This window comes from Coffea arabica, chromosome 5c (assembly GCF_036785885.1).
Source record: "Coffea arabica cultivar ET-39 chromosome 5c, Coffea Arabica ET-39 HiFi, whole genome shotgun sequence".
Lineage (NCBI taxonomy): Eukaryota > Viridiplantae > Streptophyta > Magnoliopsida > Gentianales > Rubiaceae > Coffea > Coffea arabica.
In genome coordinates this window covers 34,552,883-34,575,146 of record NC_092319.1, presented here as the reverse complement: position 1 = coordinate 34,575,146, position 22,264 = coordinate 34,552,883, and the positions used below count along the sequence as shown (strand labels likewise).

The 22,264-nt window shown below is 35.3% G+C and overlaps 1 protein-coding gene and 1 long non-coding RNA gene across 2 annotated transcripts; both read left to right on the top strand.

The window, feature by feature from the left end:
- Positions 1-252: 252 nt before the first annotated feature.
- On the top strand, positions 253-3,834 carry LOC113689313 (uncharacterized). Its single transcript, XM_072049991.1, has 2 exons — positions 253-1,484; positions 2,097-3,834. The coding sequence occupies exons 1-2, from the start codon at positions 253-255 to the stop codon at positions 3,832-3,834; spliced, it is 2,970 nt and encodes a 989-aa protein (XP_071906092.1).
- A 3,260-nt stretch (positions 3,835-7,094) lies between these two features.
- Positions 7,095-10,947, top strand: LOC140007712 (uncharacterized). The gene is made up of 2 exons (XR_011815071.1): positions 7,095-7,334; positions 10,758-10,947. It is a non-coding gene; the product is annotated as an uncharacterized lncRNA (long non-coding RNA).
- The last annotated feature ends 11,317 nt before the right edge of the window (positions 10,948-22,264 follow it).

The following is a 22,264-nucleotide window of genomic DNA, read 5'->3' as shown; positions in this document are numbered from 1 at the left end:
TCATGTGACTCGTGCACCTCCCTTTCTGATGCTTAATTCATTATTTTGGAATGTAAGGGGTCTCTCTAAGGCCTCTCATTTTAGGAAATTGAAAAAGATAGTAGGTTTAAATAAGCTCCAGCTGTTTGTGAAACTCATGTTCACGTGTCCCGCGCTGAGGAGTATCGTATTAGATTAGGATTTGATTGTGTTCGAACGCATTCGTCGGGTTTGTTATGGGCTTTTTATAACCTTCCTCTTGTTTGTTCGGTGATGACTGAGGGAGATCAGTTTTTTTCTCTAGAAATTTGTCACCCTCATGTGTCAGTTCCAATTACTGTTACTGCAGTATATGCTGCCTCTACGTTAGAGGCTCGGAGGGTCCTCTGGGACGGTTTGTTGCAGTGTCAACCGCATCACAAGCTTTGGATTGTTGTTGGAGATTTCAATGTGGTCGTTGAACCATGGGAAAAGAGAGGGGGGCGGCCTTTTAGAGTGGTTGAGGCTAGTGACTTTGTTGAATGTATGGGTTCTGCGGGATTGTTCGATGGGGGCTTCTCAGGGCCGAACTTTACCTGGTGTAATAATCGCCACGGTAGGGCAAGAATTTGGAAGCGGTTAGATCGTCTTTTGCTGAATGCGGCATATTTAGACATACATTTGTCTGTCACTGTTTCCCATTTGGCGCGACATCCATCGGATCATGCCCCGTTGCTTATGGCGGTGTCTACCCGGTTGGATGGCAAGCCTCGGTGTTTTAGATTCATAAATGCGTGGGCTGACTATGACGATTTCAGGGGGGTGGTGAAGCAGTCTTGGGAGCAAGAGTGTATGGGGCCGCCGGTGCACGTCCTCTGTAGGAAGCTGCAGCGCTTAAGGCCGATAATTCAAGCGTGGAACAAGGATCGAGTGGGCAATTTCTCTAACAATGTGAGGAAGGCGGAGGCGGAAGTAGCTGGTTTGGAACAAGGTATGGTAGGTGGGGGATCTGATAATGAGCTACTGCGGTTACATCAGGCCCAGGCTCGGCTTAACCGTGCGTTAGCCATGGAGGAAGTCTTGTGGAAGCAACGGTCGAGAGTCAAATGGTTGCAGTTGGGGGATAGGAACACAAAATTCTTCCACTCCGTGGTGAAGCAACGGCGAATGCAGGCTGTGATTCATGGTATTCAAGATTCCAATCACAAGTGGGTGACTGAGGATGCGCGTATTGGGTCTGAAGCAGTTAAGTACTTCTCCTCTCTTTTCTCGATGGAGGAGGATCCAGCCTCTTCGGCGACGGTTGGGGTCATTCCTAAAATGGTGTCATTGGAAGACAATGAGTTTTTGCAGAACATGCCATCTTTCGATGAAATTCAGCAAGTGGTGTTTACGATGGATGTGGATAGTGCTGCTGGGTCAGATGGGTTCACTGGCAAATTTTTTACCTCCACTTGGGATATAATTGGTCGAGATGTCTATAACGCTGTGCGGAGTTTTTTTGTGGTGAAGAACTACCGCGGCGGGTAACTGCCACCTCCATAGTTTTATTGGCCAAGGTAGCGAGTCCAAAGAATTTTCAGAGTTCCGTCCAATCAGCTTGTGTAATTTCGTGAACAAGATTATTTCTAAGATCCTGGCGGCTCGGCTTGCGTCTATTCTTCCCAAAATCATTTCTGCAAATCAAAGTGGCTTCGTCCGGGGGCAGTTAATCTCGGATAATTATTCACTCGCTCAGGAACTGATCTCCAATATAGGTCGGAAAACGAGAGGAGGGAATGTGGCATTGAAACTTGACATGACAAAGCATATGATCGGGTGGCGTGGCCTTTTTTGATCAATGTCCTTAGGGCTTTTGGGTTCGGGGAGCAATGGATTGATATGGTTTGGCGGCTCATTTCGAATGTCTGATTTTTTGTGGTTGTCAATGGGACTTTGCATGGATTCTTTAAATCAGCACGAGGGCTGCGTCAGGGGGATCCGCTATCCCCTGCCTTGTTCATAATTGGGGCCGAGGTGTTGTCGCGATCTCTAAACAACTTGCCCTGCTGTCGAGGGTTTCAGGGATTTGGCGTTCCAAGGGGTTGCCCCCTAGTGACTCACTTGGGGTATGCGGATGATGTACTTGTTTTCTCTAGTGCAACGACAAGATCCTTACGGCTAGTGAAGCGAGTTTTGACTGACTATGAGGCTGTTTCGGGGCAAAGGATCAATGCGGGGAAGAGTTGCTTCTTGGCTCACCCAAAGATATGTCCCGCCAAGAAGTTGACAATTCAGAGGTTGACTGGCTTTAAGTATACGCCTTTCCCAATTAAGTATCTTGGTTTCCCGCTGTATTGCGGGCGACGGAAGAAAGAATATTTTGGGGGATTATGTCAAGCAATCCTACTTCGGATTCAGTCTTGGCAGAACAGGGTGCTGTCGCAGGGAGGGAAGATAGTGCTGGTGAAACATGTTCTCTCATCTATGCCTACTTATTTGCTAATGGCGGCATCACCTTCCAAATCTATTTTTCAGGAGATTGAGGGCATGTTTTCTAATTTTCTTTGGGGAGCTACAGAGGGGGGTACCAAGCACCATTGGATTAGGTGGAAGGATTTGTGTGTGTCACATGCTGAAGGGGGGGTTGGCTTGCGCCAATTGGAGGATGTCTATAAGGCTTTCTCGATCAAGTTATGGTGGACCTTTCGCGCAAATTCGTCCTTATGGGCTGAATTCATGCATGCTAGGTTCTGTCGGCAGGTGCACTCGAATCTAGTCTCTGGGGCTAAGGGCTCAGAGGTGTGGAGAAGGATGGTGAAGGTGCGGAATATTGCGGAAAGACACATCGGATGGATTGTGCGGTCAGGGAGTGCTAATTTTTGGTTCGACAATTGGCTTGGCTCGGGCGGATTGTCGGTGCGGTTGGATAATGTATCCGATCATAAGGTAGCGGATTTTGTGCAACAGGATGCTTGGGATGTCAGACGGATTTTGCAGTGGGTGCCTCAGGAGATAGCCTCGGAGATTGTTCGGGAGGATCCTCCTGCTGGGCAGCTTCCGGATCTGATGATTTGGAGGCCAGAGCATTCGGGGCGCTTCACGCTCAAGTCTGCTTTCTCAATAGTCCAACATCGTTCCTCCCCTTCACCATTATTCAAACGTATTTGGCATTATGCTGTGCCTTTGAGAATTTCATTCTTCCTGCTGCGTCTGCTACGAGAGCGCCTCCCGTTGGACTGTACCTTATGGCGGTTGGGGATACATGGGCCTTCACGGTGTGTGTGTTGTTCGTCTCCTGAGGTCGAAACTGTGGAGCACTTATTCGCTGCGGGGGACATGGCGAATCACATTTGGCATTACTTTGGGGATGCGGTTGGAGTTGCCTGGACTGGGTCGGCCTTCCACGTCTATATGGCAGCCTGGTGGCAAGGAAGGCACCGCAATAAGTTTCTGATGTTTGTTCACCAGGTTATCCCTCTGTTGATTTGTTGGCACATTTGGAAGGCTCGGAATGGCGTCAAATATGAAGGCAAGACGGTTGGCGGGCTTCAGGTTTGTCGTTATATTTTTTCCGATCTTCTGGAGATGTTTCGAGTACAGTTCCTGGAATGCCGGGTTTCGACGCTATCTTGGTTACATTTTTATCTGGAGATTTCAAGTTGGAATAGGGCAGTGTCACATATGCTGGTTAAATGGGTACGGCCCTCACACGGAGCCCTAAAACTTAACACGGACGGGTGTTCCAAGGGTAACCCTGGGGTGAGTGGTGGTGGAGGGGTGCTTCGGGAGGCAAGTGGTAGGCTGGTCATGGCGTTTTCGTGTAATTTTGGAATCGCTTCGAGTATGCAGGCTGAAGCCTGTGCTTTGCTTTTTGGAGTCCAGTTATGCCTCTAGCGGGGGTTTGATGCCTTTGATGTTGAACTGGATTCCTTGGTGTTAGTGCAAATTCTAAATAGGGCATCTCAGTGCCCATGGAGCATCTATAAGGAGGTGCAGCAATTAGTTGGATTGACATTCCATTTTTCATGCATTCGTCACTGTTATCGTCAGGCTAATCAGGTTGCTGATTTGTTGGTCAATGAAGGTTGTCGGTAGGGTCGGGTAGAGGTCTATCTAGCTGCTTCAGCTTTACCCCATTTAGCGAGAGGAGCGTATCACCTTGATAGGATAGGAGTTGTGTCTATCCGCGTGGTAAGGGAGTAGCAATCCGCCTCTATGGCCTCGCAACATTTTGCCTTTTATGGAATAAATAAATTATTTATTTTAAAAAAAAATCTATAGATATAATAATTAAACTAAGTAAATTTAAACCGTACTGATACAAAGGGTAAACAAATTTATATATATATATATATATATATATATATATATGTTAGAAGAGAGAAAAATTATATAACATATTAATTAGAGAAGAGTTAGATACAAATATGGATAAAACTCAAGTATGCAAATGACCTACAAATTTTCTTCAATTAGGCTTGCTATCTAGGAGAGAGAAATGGTTAATTAAATTTTTAATATTTTCACACACATACATGTATATGTGCGTGTATAATTAAATTTTAACAATGGTTGTAAACCTAGAACTAATTTTGTGCTCAATTAAAAACACAAGATGTAGCAATTCATTTATCAATGAATATTCAATTTTAAGTTTATTTGAAAAGATAAAAATTGTTAGAAGAGATGAAAACTATGAAAAAATTAACTAATTAGAGAGGATTTGGATACAAATATGGCTAAATTCTAAATATTCAAATGACCCATCAAATAATTATGCATGTTACCTAAGAGAGAGAAAATGGCTAATTAGAGTTAGTACTTTATATATATATATATATATACATACATGTGTGTATATTCAAATTTTCCTACTCTAAAGACCATTTTATCGTGGAAATTAGGGTTTGTTTGGATTCCTTATTTTTTGGTCTGTTTTTGAAAAATTGTTTTTCACATTCCAAATGCTACAGTAGTGTGTATTTCAAAAATAATTCAAAAAACACTATATCCAAACAATATATAAAAAATAACTCCAAATACATATTTAATATGTTTATTTCAATTTGTATATTTCAATTATGTATAGGATATATATATTATATTAATTTATATTTTATTTTATAAAAAATATATTTTTATATTTCTAGAATATATTTATATAAATATTATGTATTATATAAATTATATATAATATAAATATGTAATTATACAAATTTATAAATATTAAATATTACTCCCTCCGTCCCATTGTTAATGTCATGTTTTCACTTTTTTGTTGTCCCAAAATAAGAGCCTCATGGCAAAAGTCAAACAACTTTCACTACTACTTTCCTTTTATACCCTTAGTAATAATGACAAGATTCCATCAACTAATAATAAACAATTACATATGGCCCACCACAACACATGCACACTTTCACCATTCCTTGACCTTTTGCTTTTGGCTGGCAATTTTCGTGTGATAGACAAGGGGTAAAATTGGAAGAATATGAAAAGTGCAGTCCACCATTTTACTGTGCATAAAAAGTGCTATTCCCAAAAAACGTCCCAAATTTTGGGACGGAGGGAGTATATATTATATATTTAATATATACATAATATATATTTATGTATATTTATAATATACATTTATATTATGTATTATATATAATATAATACATTTATACATTTATATAAATATACATAATATTAATTATACATTTATACATAATATTAATACATTTATACATTTACATTTATTATATTAATACACCTATACATAATATTAATATATATTTATGATATATTAATTTATACATTTATATAATATTCATTTATAATTTACACACATTTATAGTAACATGCATTTATACATTTATAAATACATTTATATTATGTATTATATATAATATAACACATTTATAATGCATTTATATATTTATATATTTATTTATAAATATATATAAATGTATTATAAATATATAAATGTATATAAATACATAAATATAAAAATTATAATTTATAATTTATAATTTATACATTTATATAATATTCACTTATAATTTATACGTTTATAATAATATACATTAATAAATACATTTATATTATGTATAATATATAATATAATACATTTATATATTTATTTATAAATATATAAATATATAAATATTTATTTATAAATATATAAATATATAAATATTTATATATAAATATATAAATATTTATTTATAAATATATAAATATTTATTTATAAATATATAAATATTTATTTATAAATATATAAATATTTATTTATAAATATATAAATATTTATTTATAAATATATAAATATTTATTTATAAATAAATAAATATATTTATAAAAATATATAAATAAATATATTTATAAATAAATATATAAATGTATATAAATACAAAAATATAAAATTTATAATTTATACGTTTATATAATATTCATTTATAATTTATACATTTATATGATATTCATTTATACATTTATAAAAATATTTATATTATGCATTATATATAATATAATACATTTACATATATTTATATAAATATATAAATATATTTATTTATGAATATTTAGAAATGTATTATAAATGTATAAATGTATATAAATATAAAAATATAAAAATTATAAATTATAAATTATAATTTGAACATTTATATGATATTCATTTATAATTTATATATTTATAAATATATTTATATTATGTATTATATATAACATAATAGATTTATATTTATTTAGAAATTAATAAATGTATTTATTTATAAATATTTATAAATATATTATAAATGCATAAATGTATATAAATATAATAATATAAAAATTGAAAATTATAATTTATACATATATACATTTATATGATATAGCTGTTAAGCAAAACAAGCAGCTCGAAAGCTCGTTAGAGCTCGGCTCGATAAGGCTCGAGGTCGAAAAATACTCGTTTAGTTATCGAGCCGAGTAAGCTCGAACTCGCTTCTTTACCGAGTAGCTCGGTTGAGCTCGACAAAGAAGGGTATTTTTTGTCATTTTAATAGTCAGCAAGTAGAAATTTGGACTAGGGTTGATAACTTGATATTGCATCGTTTCATTCTTCATTTCCACCTCTCCCTCTCTGCTGCACCCCGCAGCTAGCAACCCACAGCCCCATCCACAACCGCAACCCCGCAGCCTCACAACCACAGCCCCGCAACCCCACAACTCGCAGCCGCACCCACAGCCCCGCCGTACTCCACAGCAAGCCGCAGTCCACAGCCGCAACCCACAGCAACCTCTGCCTCCACCGCCGCCCACAGACTCAACCCACAGGCCACAGCCTCTGTTTTCTGCCATTAACAACCGGTCCACCGCCAGGCCAAAACCAGTCCAATTTGACTGGTTTCTCTAATCCTTCGTGATTTCTGGTAAGTCTTGTCTCTTTTCGTAGGTAAATTATACTAAATGACAAGAGTTCAGAACCTGCGGTGTTTCGGCCCCCAAATCTGGTTTTAGGTTTCATTGCTGCTTACGGTTCAAAAACTTAACATGTGATGTGAGAAGGACTTAAATGTCTGGTGACCGTCTTCTACTTGCAAGGCTTTTAAGGATTTTGCATAATTTCTGTAATTTCTGTAATTTGCATAATCAATAATGACCCGTAATTTCTGTTCTGTAGTAGTTAATTTTTTTAATTTTGTAATGTTTTTACATTCCAAAATGGATAGCTTATGCAATTTCAGAAAGAAGACTGTTGTCTTGGAAATCCAATTTAAGTTTGATACGTACAGACGTTATATGACACTTCAATTTTCTCTTTTTAATGTTTTTGACTGTATTAATTATGAAGAATCCAAAAATTTTGTCATTCAAATGCCAAGTTGGGTAGCATCATGTTATATGGGACTGTTATGTTAGTGCTTCAAAGCTAAAGCTGCCAAATTTGGTTTCCAATTAAGAGTTTTCATCTTAGAGTTTAACCTCAACTCTGCAAAGCCTCTCCAAAGGGTGGTTCATTTTTTACTCACAAAGCCTTACAGGTTTAATTTGGACAGCATACTTCTCTTTTTTTTTTTTTTGCCCTTTCTTTAGTTTCTTTAGTTGTTTGCTACCCACTAAATCAATTAACTAATAATTTATTAGCGACTAAATTAGTTACTCTTAAACTACAACTAATAAATTTATACATTCAACTTTCTATATTATAATTGATACTAAATATGTAAAGAATGTAACCCCCTAAAGTATAAGTTCATCACACTTTAGTTCTTAATCTAATCAATCACCTACTAAATGAGTTATTCGTAATTTATCCACTCATGAAGATTACTTTTAAATATATCTTTTGCATTTTAAAATTGAGATTGGTTTCCCATGTGCCATTGAGAATTAGAAGAAACTAAGGATATATTATTGGCAAAATTTTTTTGCTAAAATTGTTTGTTATTCGTTGCATAAATGGTACTTCAGGTTTTATTGCTATTTTGGATTCATGCATTTGTAGAAATGGCGAAAAGGAAACTGAAAATAGTTATTAAATATCATATGGACTTGACTGCATATATTCCTGCATATGTTCCTTATGGACTTGACTCAAGTATATTTTTCCTTTTAAATAATAGGTATGTACAGTCCTCCATTTCATTTACACCAAGGATCGTCAACAAGTCCTATTATGGAGGTTGGAAATGAAGCTGTAAAACAAGAACTTGAGGTGGAGTCTAATGCTGATGAAATGAGCGAAGAAGAGCTGGACTTAGATCACTTAGATCAGCCGAATGAAGGAACAGAAATAGGGGAAAAGGGTGCTGTTAAAGGAGCAAATCCGTTTGAAAAAAAACAACGGAAAAAGAAGTCAACAATATGGGAGGATATGACAATAGTAAAACAGCCTGATGGAACATTGAAAGTGCGGTGCAATCACTGCAAAGAACTATTTGTCAAAAATCCATCTGGAGCTACTTCTCAACACAAGCGTCACCTCAAAAATTGCCTACAAAAGAGGCTGGCTGTTGGGGAGGAAAATCAAAAGAGGCAGCAAGTGTTATCCTTTACCGAAGGACCCTCGGATGGTATAACTTCTATAACTAATTTCTCTTATGATCATGCTAAAGTACGAGAGTTAGCAGCTCATATGGTTCTTGTACATGAGTATCCCTTCTCTATGTTGGATCATGTTGTTTTTAACAAGTTCATGAAAGCTGCATCTCCATTTTATAAAAAGATTAACAGGCTAACAGTAAAGGAAGATTGTGTGAGTGCTTACATGCTTGAAAAGAAAAGGCTGAGAAATATATTAAAAGGTGCCAATAGGGTTAGTATAACCACAGATTTGTGGAAATCTGGTCAAAAAATTCAATACATGGTTGTGACAGGGCATTTTGTTGATAGTGATTGGGTGTTGCAAAAACGAGTTCTAAATTTTTGTAATGTCCCACCTCCTCACACGGGGGTAATTATTGCCGATGCGTTAAGTAAGTGTTTTCTTGAGTAGGGGATCGAAAATAAGGTTTCTACTATAACCGTGGACAATGCTTCTTATAATGATGTATGCATTAGGAGACTTAAAGAGGATTTCTCTTTAAGAAAAAGGTTGAGCATTGGAGGAAAAATTTTTCATGTTAGGTGTTGTGCCCATATACTTAATTTGCTTGTTCAAGATGGGCTTAATCAAATTGTTGATGTGATTGATGTTGTTCGAGAGGGGATTAAATATTTGAAAAATTCAGAGTCTCGCCTCAATGAATTTGCCAAAATAAAAAAAACAGCTTCAATTGCCTTCTAAAAAGCTCATTTTGGACTGCCCAACTAGGTGGAACAACACTTATTTGATGTTGGCTTCAGCTCTAGAGTTTAGGGATGTATTTCTCAGGTATGGGGACATTGATCCTGGGTTTCACTATGTCCCAAGTGAGTTTGAGTGGTTGAAAGTTGAAGAAGTATGTAAATTTTTGGGTATTTTTTATGAGATCACCAATATTATTTCTGGATCCGATTACCCAACGGCTAACCTTTTTCTTGTAGAGTTGTATAGGATTAAAGAGCTATTAAATGAAAAAGCTCTCGATTTTTCTGATCATATTAGGTTTATGGCTGAAAGTATGACACAAAAATTTGACAAGTATTGGGGTGAAAGCAATGTTTTGATGTCTTTGGGTGCTATTCTTGATCCGAGGTACAAAATGGTCCTTGTTAGTCATACTTTTCCAGTTATTTATGGAGAAGTTGCAGCCCCTAGGTACATTGATGAGATTAGATGCATTCTTTATGACCTCTATAATGAATATGTGGATGCTCACATCTCATCTCATAGTGAGGAACCACAAAGGGAAGTTGGAAAAAGAAAACATTCGGAAATTTCAAGTAAATCTACTCAAGGGGCTGCTAAAAAGCTTGGAGTTAATGTTCTAACTGGGAAAGAAAAATTTCAGATGATTGTTAGTGAAATTGATAAGGCTCCCCCTGAAAAATCAGATTTAGATGTCTATTTGGAAGAAGGCAGGTATGTTTGTGATGCAAATGCAAATCTTGATGTCTTGGGTTGGTGGAAAGGGGAAAGGTGGAGGTTTCCTATATTGTCAAGATTGGCAAGTGATGTACTCGCTATTCCAGTTACAACCGTGGCGTCCGAATCTACTTTCAGTGCTGGTGGTAGAATAATCGATGATAGACGTGCTTCTATGTCCGTTGAAACGGTGCAAATGCTTCTTTGTGGGAATGATTGGATCCGCAATCTTCATGGGTTAAAAAATAAGTCTCGTGTAAGTAAAATATATACTCTACTAGTTGTTTATTTTAGCAGCTCATTTTATCTTGCTAGGAGTTGTAACTTTCTTGTTTTCATTTTGTAGGAACCACTCGATGTTTCCGAATCATCTACAATTGAAGAAATTGATCTTCCGGACATTTGAAGGCTGTTTTCTGGAATATGTGATGCTGTTTCTTGTGATTTGTAAAGCTAGACTTGTGAAGCTATACTTTTTCTTGTGATTTCTGAAGTTGGACAATTTTTAAGCTATGTAGCAGTGTTTTTCATGGTTATTTGGCTGTAGTTTGTGCGTTTATTTGGCTGGACATAACCTGTTATGGTATTGGCTCTTATGAATGTTGTCTCGTATGGAATTAGACTGTAGTTTGTGTATTTGTTTTGTTTTATTCCTAGAGTTTGTGTTGTATGGATGTTATGGTCTTATTTGTCTTGGATGAAATGTGGTTAGAATTTGTGTATTGTTGAATGTGAATGGCATTGGTTGCCAATCCTAATATTTTTTGTTGATTTTGGATAGCCTAAATCTGGATATGCTGGAGTACAACTTCGTAATAACTGATTGTTCAATTGCGAAATCGAGCCTCAAAATCGAGTCTCGAGCTTCGAACTCGAGTCTAAAATCAAGCCTCGAGCTCGTCCGAGCCTGGCTCGTTTGTGATAAACGAGTCGAGTTCGAGCTCGAGTTCGAGTCACATTTCCATTTTTCGAGTCGAGTTCGAGTGCATATCATAGCTCGTCTGCGCTATCGAGCGAGCTCGAGCCTGGCTCGAATTCTTCACGAGTCGAGCTCGGCGCTCAGATACTCGGCTCGATTAACAGCACTAATGATATTCATTTATAATTTATACATTTATAATAATACACAGTTATACATTTATAAATATATTTATATTATGTATTATATATAATATAATATATTTGTAATACATTTATATATTTTTATATAAATATATTTATTTATAAATATATATTGTTATAAAAATATATAAATTATAAATTATAAAAATATTCGAAAATATGTTTTAAAAATACATCTAAAAATAATCCATAAAACATCTACAGTAAAAGTTTTTTATATAGTTTTTGAAAAATAATCCCAAAAATAACTAATCCAAACGGACTTGTATTTGAAAAACGAAATGCTACAGTGCTGTTTTTGAAAAACAACCCCAAAAACAGCTAATTCAAATGGATCCGAAATACCATTGGTTGATAGTCTGGTGGTCAATGCTCATTCTATGGAGGTAAAGAATTCAAATATTGAAATTCACCGTACTTAAAAGGTAAACATGAACAAATAGGCATAAGCATAAAATGTGGTAAAAGAGAAACATGCCTGATGTGACGTGTTAGAACTTTTTTTTTTTTTTTTTTAACAAAAACTTTCATTCAATCCAGAACAAGAATACAGCAACTACCGGGAAGAGCCCTAGGTACTACCGCCTATGCACGTCCTACCCGAACACGCCTAACCGATGGCACCCCAAGTTTATTTAAGCGGCACTCTCCCTGGGCTACCGAGGGGACATTAGGCTGCGTTTGATAAAACTAAACTTTGAAAATTGAAATTTAAAATCTAAAATCTGAATCCATTAAATTATCCAATTATTAAGTATTAAATTAAATAAGTTTGAGTATATATCACATTCAGTGATAAGTAAATACCTTATCACTTATTTTTGGGAGCAAATTTTGTTTAAAAAATTTAGTGCCACTTAATTAATTCAAATATTCAATTTTTGGTTATCAAACATGTTTGAACATATCATGATTTGAATCCATTAATTTTAAGTACTAAATTTGGATATTAAACAGTAAGTCGAAAATAAGTGAAGCACACAAACATGGTGTCTCCATGTACCCAAAATAAACTTCAACAAGTTAATTTATTTGAGGTTAAGCCAGTCATTTTAATCTAATAGTAATAGCTTCGTTCGTATTATTTGATGAGTAATTGCACATAATGGAGAATTTCAAAAGGTAGAGAAATTGTAAAGTTCACTAGGTCAGAGCATTTAAATATAAAACTATGCATGCATCTTCAGAATGCAAAGTCGAAATAGTTCCTAATTTTAATTTATTTATTTATTATTTTTTAACAAAAGAAGAAAAATAAAGGAAGAAAATAGGTTAATGCTAAAATTTAGAAATGTTGAAAGAAGTTTAAATTCTCACGGCACTTGCCCATCATTATTTTTTTTTGGTATTTTTATCCATCTCCTTCCTTTTCTCTTTCAATTTAATATCAACTCCAACATTTAATCCTAAATTTTAAGTTAAACGCTCTTTACCCTAAACTTTTCTATTTAGAGTCATGTTTGTACTTTACAACAATAAATTGTATGTGACATTTGCATTGCATCTCAATTTCCAATTTGGAGATATTTTACATTTTAAAGTGTTTTTTCTGTCCCACTGTTATTTTTTTTCATTTTACTCCACCATTAACATGTTTGATGTACCTGTTAAATACTAGTAATTGTAGTAGTGTTTTATAACAGCATCTAGTTTTAAGTTCTCATCATATTCTTTGTTGGATTATTGTCACATTTGAAGATATTATGCTAATTTGTGTCTATAATCTTTCTCAGCATTGCTCTTGTTTCCTCACTTCTAGAGGTATTTGCCTTGTTGCTCCCTCTATCTGTTTCCTTCTCCCTTTGGTTACATTGGTTGGAAACTAATTCCTCCTTGCTTGGCTCTTTTAAAACTACTTCCCCATTTAGCACTCCCCAGTAACTCCTTTTGGAAGGGGATCTGTAGCTATTACTTTCTTTTTGTGGGGATTCTTTCTTAGGGTTTGCTCTTATCCAATGTCAATATTGGTTCTCTTGCTGTCCACTCCCCACTGAAACTCTTGTTTTACAGCCTTTCTCACTATGTCCAATAACTACACTTGTGTAGTAGAAATTTGGGCATCTCTCATATTTAAACTTTATCCATCTCATGGAACCAATCACTTTGACAATAGTGCCCCTCAGTAGTGGCTGGAAAGTATCAACCAAGACTTGCACCTTCAAGTGCCTTCCTTCTTTACCTCCTGGTTGAGGAATAATAACCTCTCTCACCCCCTGAAACACTGAGTTGCCAATGTGGTGATGGTGAAATGCATCTGATAGAGTACGTCCAGGGAAAATGACTCAAGATTGACTCTAGGAGGAGTGGGTGGAGTTATGGAAGAGTACCCATTGGAGAGCTTGAACTTTGAAGAAAATATTTTCTTTCTTTAGTCTAAAACCATGGATTAACGAATGTTTTTCGATTTTACGCTTGAAATTATGCCCACATGAGAGAAGTGTGCTATTTTTAGTCAGAAAAATAAGCAAATACGAGTACTAGGACCAAATTGGCTCATAATTTATATGTTAGGGACTATTCTGACTGATTTAAAATGTTAGGCACCAAAAACAATTTTTGTGAAAATGTTAGGGTTCAATTTGGTAAATTTCCCTTTAAAGAATATTGAGCTCCCACCAATGGGGGGAAAAGGCTCTCAATGAGAGAGAGAAAAGCTCTATTTGTGAGATAGTTAAATTCATTTGATTGAAATAGTTGGATTTTCCATTTCATTTTTTAAATTTCTTCATATTTGTAAAAAGCACATAATTATGAAATTTATTTGTGATATTTGTATGAAAATATACAAATGAATGAGAGATCTTTTCTCCTTGTATGTTTCTCTGTTTTTTTTTTCAAATTATTTATTTTTTGACATTGATTTTTTTTACAATCTCAAATGGCTAATGAGAAATTTTGATCTATATAATAATTGGAAATGGAGTCTAAGGATAAGTAAATAATTTTTTATGTGCAATTTTTAATTGTAATTACCAACATTATTGAGATGTAATCAATTGGAGTGTTTTTATTTCTTTTAATTAGTGCCACATTGAAACACAATAATTCTAATTAAAAGACATGAGGGTGATTTAGGGATAACAAAAACTAGATAAAAAAGTGTAACGTTGTACTCTATGATATCTATAATGTTTTATATTATGCCACTCCTGTATCTTACATACTATGATCTCAGTAAGCTAAGGGTTTTATGATCTTAACTAAAAGTAGCATTTAACTTGGCATTTTAAGTGAATTTCGTCTTTTCCAATTATGGCAGCATACATACTTGCAAATATTACATAAAAGTTTAACTTCATGGCATACCTTATTTAAACTACACTTACTTTGATAAACGGCATAACACTACACACATTTCTAGGATTATACCCCAGTTGTAATATACCCCTTAAAACAAATTTGATCAGAATTTTACTTTTATAACCCGCTGTGGGTAACTAAGTTAATCCATTTTATTCAAAGATTTTTGAACATATGCTTTCACTAAATTGTCTACCCACTTTATTTGTAATTTGTTGGGAGAAACTTAATTTTGTTGCTACCACATATGCAACAGAATGAAATCTTGATTAATCAATTTAATTTTCCTTTCACTGACCTCGTTTTGTCTCGTGTCACTGGTAAATTAATAAACGAAATAAATGCTATCGTTTTTATTGTTGGTAGCAAGATCAGCAAACGAAATAAATGGTTCAAACATGTGGGGCACATTTCTGTCCAATCATTCCTGGGAGATTGACAGTTGTTAGACAGGCCCCAAGATGGACGAGGTGTACAAATTACAGCATCTCACAAAGCTTGTGATGCTGTACTGATAAGTTGTCGAACCTGTGTAATAATAAATATTTGGTCAAACAAAATATAATTTTTACAGATAGTGATAAGTAGGGTCGAATCCACAAGGATTGGGGATATTTGTCTCTTTTGAAGTTCAAACTAACGATGGAATTTTTTTTTATAGCAATGGTAATAATTAAACCTTTGACTAAAAGTAAATAGCCAACCAAAAATTAAATGACAAATTATTAAAACCCAAATTAATAATGATTAAACTCTAACTAAGAAATAACTTCAGCAATGGTTAAATTAATTGATCATCGATACAGAGATATTTCCAATTATTAGCTAATAAATAAGTTATAACTGTCAAACAAGCGATGACAGTCAACTCTTTTAATCTCACAATTTTTAGATAAACCAAAGCTTTCGTTGTTCCTTGATTAGAAAAAGAGACTTAGTTCATCTCTGTTGGAACAATCTCACGTGAAATCATAGAAACAATTGTCCCATACATCGTTCCTCAATGCGATGAAGAAAATCGATTCAATTAAGAATAAGCAAAAGATCTGTTAAGTCAAAAGAATGACCAATTGTTTCTTCCTTTGCTCTGACATACGATGGAATCAATAGCCACAAAAAGACGAAAAAGTCAAGAGCAAAAAGGAGTCAAGATTGACGGCCCCTGTTGCTCCCTATTTTTTTTCCTACTGCCTATCCGACTACCAAGAGGAATAGAAGGGAAGACTCCTAGTTGAAAAAGGGAAGTTCCCCAAAATTTTCTCCTAGTCTGCCATAGTTGATCACTGGATAAGGGAAACAATTCCGTTTGGACTTTTGTTCTCTTTTACTACTTAAATTCTTCTGCTGATTACTGTCAAATTAGCACCATTTTATGGTATTGTGTTCCACTCCCTGCAATAAGTACAAATTTTCAAAAATGAGTAGAAATCGCCAACTAATGCACAGTTGGTAAGATAATAGGAGGGAATTAATTATAAAATAAATGACAAAACTACGACCTATAAATTTCCCCCACACCTAAACCATGCTTGTTCTCAAGCATGAGAATAGAAAACCAATTCCTGATAATGGCTATTACTCCATTTACTTATTGTCAAGATACCATGAAAACACATATCAAGCACCCGTGATCAAGATCCAAAAAACATCATTTCGGTTACCTTCTAAATCACAGACTCCTCTAATTTATGGATAACTATTCTAAGAAAAAAGAATAATCGGTCAACATTTATCAGTAACTGGTCCAACTATTAACCAAAATCTCAATATTAAATTCATAAACTGGCAAACTGACTTTAATCACATATTTACACAATCTTCACAACTTATATATATATATATATATATATTCGATAGTAACACTAATAGACTTAGTTTCTAGTCATTAGAGCCTTTTGGCGTAGACTCTAACATTTGTCAGATGAAGAAGCCCGGTTACTCAGCTTCTATTGCTACATAACAACGTATTCATAGAAATTACTATTATTTGATGCGAGAATCGACACTTTTGGTGCAGACCCTTGGTTACTTAATAGTAATAACTAGTGGAGTACAACCAAATTTATTCACAATCAGGTGACAAAATAACTCAAGATATCATATAAAACAATAGCAGCTAGCCTCATTTCCTCAAACATGGAGAACTAAAGTTAATAATTGGACAAATTTACAGAAAAAATATCAAGCAGTTATTCCCTATGTAGAGAAAAGTTAAACAAAAATTGTAAGTCACAAAAGTATCGATATTCACCAAAGAGATATTTTTTTGAATCAACCAAATTAACTTGATACGTTTTTATTACTAAAACTTGATAATAAGCAAAATTAGGATCAACCAACTATCATCAATCCTTGGTAGTCACAGAAGTGCTAATCACTAATACAAGTAAAAGGAAAATAAAAGAAAAACAGAACAAATAACAAGAAATAAAGGAAAAACATCTAAAAACTAAAAATACTAGCTGTACCACAGCTCCCCTCCTACACCTAAGTCCAACATTGTCCCCAATGAAGGTAATAGAGCAAATAAAGCAAAGAGGACAATGGAACTTCCATCCCGATTGGCTAAGGGATAGGTGGAAACAGTGGAGTGAAGTCGACGTGGTGGAAGTAGGCGGCCAAGTTCTGAGACATCTGTGCTACCGATTGGCGATATTTGTCACCCGCTCATCTACATGGTGAACTTGTGCACGCAGATGTCGTCACTCAACATTAGAGGCCATTGGTGGAGGCGGCACAGAAGAAGATAGTCCAGCAGTGTCATCGGCCGATCCAAGAGCTGAAGAGGACCCTGCTCGTATAGAAGGGCGTCGACCTGGTGTTCGAATAGGTCTCGGGAATGTAAACTGGTACATATCATCAACCTGCTCTATAACTCCCATTTTCTCTAGACAGCCCTTATCCAGAAACTCCATGTCAAAAACCAGTTGGAGATCGTGATTCTGAAAATTAAGAACCCTTAACTGGATTGCTAAGTGCATGATATGCGACCCAAGTATCAAGGAGATTCTAGTCAGGAGGTTGCATGATCGGTGGCGACGTCAATAGCTCTTTTAATTTGTTGAATGCTCTCTCACACTCAACATCGAATTTGAAGGCCATATCTTTCTGTAAGAGTTTGAACAGAGGAGCTCCGATTTTTGAGAAATCATTGATGAATTTTCGATAAAAACCTACATGTCTAAGAAAAGAAACACTTCCCGTATACTCGTGGAATAAGGTAAAGTAGATATAATGTTTATTTTGTCCTGATCAATCTCAATACCCTTAGAGGACACTACATGACCTAAAACTATCCCATGTTCAACCATAAAATGACATTTTTTTCAGTTAAGCACGAGATTAGTTTCTATATATCTCAACAAGATCAATTTCAGGTTATCTAGACAATTATCAAAACTATCATCATATACACTAAAGTCGTCCATGAAAATCTCAATAATTTTCTCAACATATTTTGAAAAAAATGCTCACCATACATCTTTGAAATGTTGTAGGTGCATTACATAATCCGAAGGGCATTCGCCAGTATGTGAAAGTTTCAAACAGGTACGTGAAGGTAGTCTTCTCTTGATCTTCCGATACGATTGCAATTTGAAAATATCCTGAAAATTCATCTAAAAAATAATAGTAAGGTCGACAAACTAATCGCTCAATCATTTGGTCAATAAAAGGAAAGGAAAAATGATCCTTTTTTGTGACAGCATTTAATTTCTGGTAGTCGATATACTACCGCCATCGGGTGGGTTTGCACACTGGCATGAGTTCACCATTCTGGTTGGCCTCCATTATCATTCCTACTTTCTTTGGAAGTACCTGTACTAGGCTCACCCATGGACTGTCTAATATTGCGTAAATAATCCCCACATCTAGCAGATTTAGTATTTCTTTTTTCACCACTTCTATCATAAGGGGATTGAGCCTTCTTTGAACTTGCCGTACCGGTTTGGTATATTTTTCAAGCCTTATTTGGTGTATATACATGGAGGGGCTAATTTCCTTAATGTCGGAGATGGTCCATCCTATCGCCTGCTTATGCTCTCTAAGAACTCGGATTAATTTGTCCTCTTGTGTTTCTGATAGTCCTGCCGAGATAATTACCTGAAGCGTTTCCTTCTTACCCAAATATACATATTTCAAATGTTTAGACAGAGATTTCAGTTCTATTATAGGTGCCTACACCACAGATGGTAATACTCTTTGGTGAGATTCAGGCGCGAAGATAAGTGCGAGCTCATACCTTGTCATAGTGATCGACAGCGATTGCAAAGCTCCAATCGTATATTTCAGCTCTTTACTCAATTCTACCTCATAAGTTGTGTCCAGCTCAAGGTGTTTGGTTAAAACAACTTTCAACTCATTCCTGTCAATAATTTCAAACACTTCCTGCACTGCAGGGTCAATAGCACTCACAGAAAAAATGGACCTAAAATTAGAATTCGAGGGGTATTTTATGGTTTCAAAGATATTGAAATGAATAATTTTTTCATCAAATTTCATAGACAAGGTACCCTTATTAACATCAATTTTAGTCTGGATTGTGCTATAAAAGGGTCTGTCTAGTAGCAAAGGTGAGGGATCAAGGAAATGACCATCATCCATGTCAAATACATAAAAATCAGTTGCGAATACCAATTCATTAATTTTAACCAACACATCTTCGACCAACCTATCAAGACATGTACTCGTTCGATCAGCTAATTAAATTATTATCCTAATTTCTTTTAACGGACTTAGGTTCAAGAAAGTATAGATAGATTTAGACATTACATTGATTGATACTCCTAAATCCAACATGATATTTTTAGCAAAGTATTACCTATCCTACAGGGGATAGAAAACATATCTAGATCCTCCCATTTTGGTAGGAGTTTCCTCTATAGAACTGCTGACACGTTCTCTCTCACAATAATTCCTACATCTCCCATCAGCCTTCTTCAGTTGATGCACAAATCTTTTCAAAATTTCGCGTACTTTGACACGTGTTTGATTGCATCTAGCAGGGGAATGTTGATTTCTACCTTGCGAAATACCTCCAAGATCTCTTTCTTCTTGTTCTGCATTTTTTATTTCTCCAACCTACTAGAAAAATGAGGGGGATTAGTTTTAACCTCAATGATTGGGTCAGGGAGTACCACTGAATTTTTGCTGTTTCTGTTCTCCTCCTTAAGCTCTTTCTCGATTTTTTCTTCATTCTTGTCTTTTGGAGTCACGAGTTCGAGTCCCTGAATTTCCTTCCCGCTCTTTAAGGTCATTGTACTTATATTTTTTAGGTTAAGTTTAGGTTGAGACAGCAATTTTTCGTGAACTTGGGATTCCAGGCAATCGATTGCTAATATCATCTGACTCTACATTGCTTGCATATGTTCCATTTGATTCCTTATATTTTATAGGTCAGAATCCGTCTTTTGTTGACTAAAAATTAACCGTTTCATCGTTTCTTCTAGAGATGGGTTTGAGCTTAGAGAAGGTGATGGCAGGTGAGGTTGATACTACTGTTGATACCCTTGCCATTTATTCAATGCAAAATTTGATTGCCTATTTCCTCCATAACTAAAGTTAGGGTGATCTTTTTAACCCGAATTGTATGTGTTCGAGTACGGGTCATATGGCTTTCTCGGCGCGGGCACGTAACCAACCATGTTTACTTACTCGGTACTTTCTTCTTGAATCATTAGGCATATCTCTGTATAGTGACCTATAGCAGTGCAATTCCCACACACCTTGGCTTGTGGAAGATTTTCTACAGTCAATTGCCTAATAAAAGATGTTAATTCGGATAACTGCTATTGGATAGAGGATGTTTCTATCTCATTCACTCTGTGTATCGGAATATCTTCTCTTATATCGAATTGCTGCGAGTTTTCGGATATCCCTTCAATCAACTCTCACGCTTCTCGAGAAGTCTTGTTCACTAACGCCCTTCCACTTACAGCATCAATAATACTCCTGTCTCTGAAAAGTAACCCCTCGTAAAAATATTGGATAAGCAATTCCTTACTTATTTGGTGTTGAGAGCATTTGATGTATAACTTTTTGAATTTCTCCAAGTAATCATAGAGCGACTCTCGTGAATATTGCTTGATACCCCATATCTCTTTTCTCAGACTTGCAGCTCAAGATGCAGGAAAATATTTTTTCTAAAATTTTTTCTTCAACTGATCTCACGTGGTGATACTGTCTAGAGGTAGGTAGTGCAGTCAGTTCTTTGCTAAGTCCTTAAGAGAGAAGGGGAATGCTTTCATTTTTATCTGTTCTTCCGTAATTTTCAGGGGTTTCATACTGTTGCAAATAACATTGAACTCCTGCAAGTGCTTATAAGGCTTCTCACCTGGTAAATCATGAAAAGATTGTAAAAGATGAATTAGCCCAGATTTTAATTCAAACAGGGTGTTATCATTTAAATTCAAAAAAGTAATGCATAAGGGTTATTGATTTAAATTAGGAGCAGCCAACTCCCTTAATATCTGTGTATTAGCTATAGTGATTTCTTCTCGATCCGGGTCATTCAAAGTATCGCCAAGCGAACTTGTTGATTCAACTTATGGATCGGGGTCTTTGAGATGCAGCATTAGATTGCTCTTCTCTAAGCTATTTGGTATCTTTTCGTGTTCGACGAGCAGTCTTCTCTACTTCAAGATAAAAAATCAATTTGCCTGTACGAGAAGCCCAAGACATAAATTAGAAAAATACCAGAAAATTAAAACGAAAATGAACTTAAAAGAAACAAATTAACTAACGCCAGTCCCCGACAACGGTGCAAAAAATTGATAGGTTATCGAGTCCGTACAATAATAAATGCCTACTCAAACAAAATATAATTTATGCAGATAGTGATATGTAGAGTCGAATGTACAGGGATTGGGATATTTGTCTCTTTTGAAATTCAAACTAATGATGGGGTTTTTTTTATAGCAATGGTAATAATTAAATTGTTTGACTAAAAGTAAATAGCCAACTAAAAATTAAATAGCAAACTATTAAAACTCGAATTAATAATGACTAAACTCTAGCCAAGAAATAACTTCAATAATGGTTAAATTAATTGATCATCGATGCAGAGATAATCCCAATTATTAACTAATAAATAAGTTATAACTGCCAAACAAGAGATGACAGTCAACTCTTCCTTACTGTATCGATGACTGAGATACGCCCGTCAATTACTACTCAAATCGAGAATTAATTCTAGGTACGCCTATAAGATTTAATTCTCCAATTGCCTTGCGTATTAGAGGAGCCCTATTCTAACCAAATAACACACTACCAAGGTTATTTTAGATTAGTCTGCATGTTCTCCTGACACAAACCCAATCATATCAGTTATCACTATTTTAGAGCAATTGAACAATTACGGATTCAATGCTCCAATTGACATTAGATTGCTAAATTAATTCAATGTCCGGGCCCGTGATACTCAATTAATAAAAC

Bases quoted from the DNA above. Each gene is read 5' to 3' on its own strand.
- LOC113689313 (XM_072049991.1), top strand. From the start codon at position 253: ATGACTGAGGGAGATCAGTTTTTTTCTCTAGAAATTTGTCACCCTCAT. The intron at 1,485-2,096 runs GTAACTGCCACC...TGTTTTCTCTAG, and splicing joins GTGAAGAACTACCGCGGCGG to TGCAACGACAAGATCCTTAC.